At 53.5% G+C, this 1,056-nt stretch overlaps 1 protein-coding gene across 1 annotated transcript in view; it reads right to left on the bottom strand.

Annotated features, from left to right (window-relative positions):
• Positions 1-234, bottom strand: part of RND2 (Rho family GTPase 2) — a 3,702-nt gene extending 3,468 nt beyond the window's left edge. The window contains exon 1 of the mRNA XM_006773916.1: positions 199-234. Coding sequence (XP_006773979.1) covers positions 199-234 — 36 coding nt within the window. The remainder of the gene's footprint in view (positions 1-198) is intronic.
• Positions 235-1,056: the final 822 nt, after the last annotated feature.

The raw sequence follows: 1,056 nt of genomic DNA, 5'->3' as shown, positions 1-1,056 counted from the left end.
ACACGCACGAGGCTCGGGCCTTTTGCGTGCCCACGCGTGCACGCCGGTGTGCTACTGCGGACACGCGCGGGGGCAACCATCCCCTTCCTGAACGGGAGGCGCGAGATGGTGGGGAAGAAAGGAGACTTTAGGGTTCGGTTTGCCTCCTATATGCAGAGAGCCTTGGGGTTAGGAGGGTATGGACTCCATCACCCCCACCAGGAAAATGGTGACGTCATGGCTTTCTGTCCCCATGGCAACGGGAGGCCTAGTCTGGGGCTATGGTGACTTAACGGCGGGCCTGGACTAGGTGAGAAGCAAGAATGAGTTTCTTCAGCCAAGCGCAGGGTGAAAAGTTTTGGGGGAGCTGCGTCCTCTGGTGGATACTTCGGGGAGACAGAGATGGGGAGCGAAGAAGAGGCAGATCAAATTGCCCGGAGTGACAGCCCTGCTGGAGCAGAGACAAACTCCAAAGTCATTTCAGGCTTGACCCGGAATCTAACAATAATCGAGCTTCTGTTTGGCCTTTGTATGACATCTTTTACTTTTGAAAAGCGCTCTTCACATCGAGGATACTCTATTTAATTTTATCCTTACCCCGTATCAAGCAGTATCTTACCGTTTTACAGAAGGGAAAATTGAAGCACAGAGCTTTAATAAACAAAATCAAGTGGAAAGTTTTTAAGACTCTGTCTCCCTCCTCCACGTTTGCCATTGATAGGCCACTCGGAATGGGTCACATAAGGGTAGAGTCCGAGTCTGAAGAACGACTTGGTTGGGTTCCGGTCTACAGGTGGCTAGCTCTCCGACTTTGAAGTCAGCTCAGATTTTGAGATCGTCCTTCAGACTGCCCCTTAACAAATATTTTAACTTGCGTAAGGTTTATGATGAATACACAAATTAAATCGCGATCTGCGTGACCCCAAGAACGGCCCTCGCTCCGTCTGTCCGCAGAGGTGCCAGTCTCCAGTTTTCTCGCGCCCGCAGCACCCGCACTGTGGCCTTGGCCCTTTAAGTGGGCGCGCGAGGCCCCGCCCCTGGGCCGGCGCCCCGCCCCTTCTTCTCCGGCTCCCCAGC

This window comes from Myotis davidii, unplaced genomic scaffold (assembly GCF_000327345.1).
Source record: "Myotis davidii unplaced genomic scaffold, ASM32734v1 scaffold1527, whole genome shotgun sequence".
Classification (NCBI taxonomy): Eukaryota; Metazoa; Chordata; class Mammalia; order Chiroptera; family Vespertilionidae; genus Myotis; species Myotis davidii.
The sequence above is the reverse complement of the archived record's forward strand: the minus strand, read 5'-3'. Positions and strand labels throughout refer to the sequence as shown.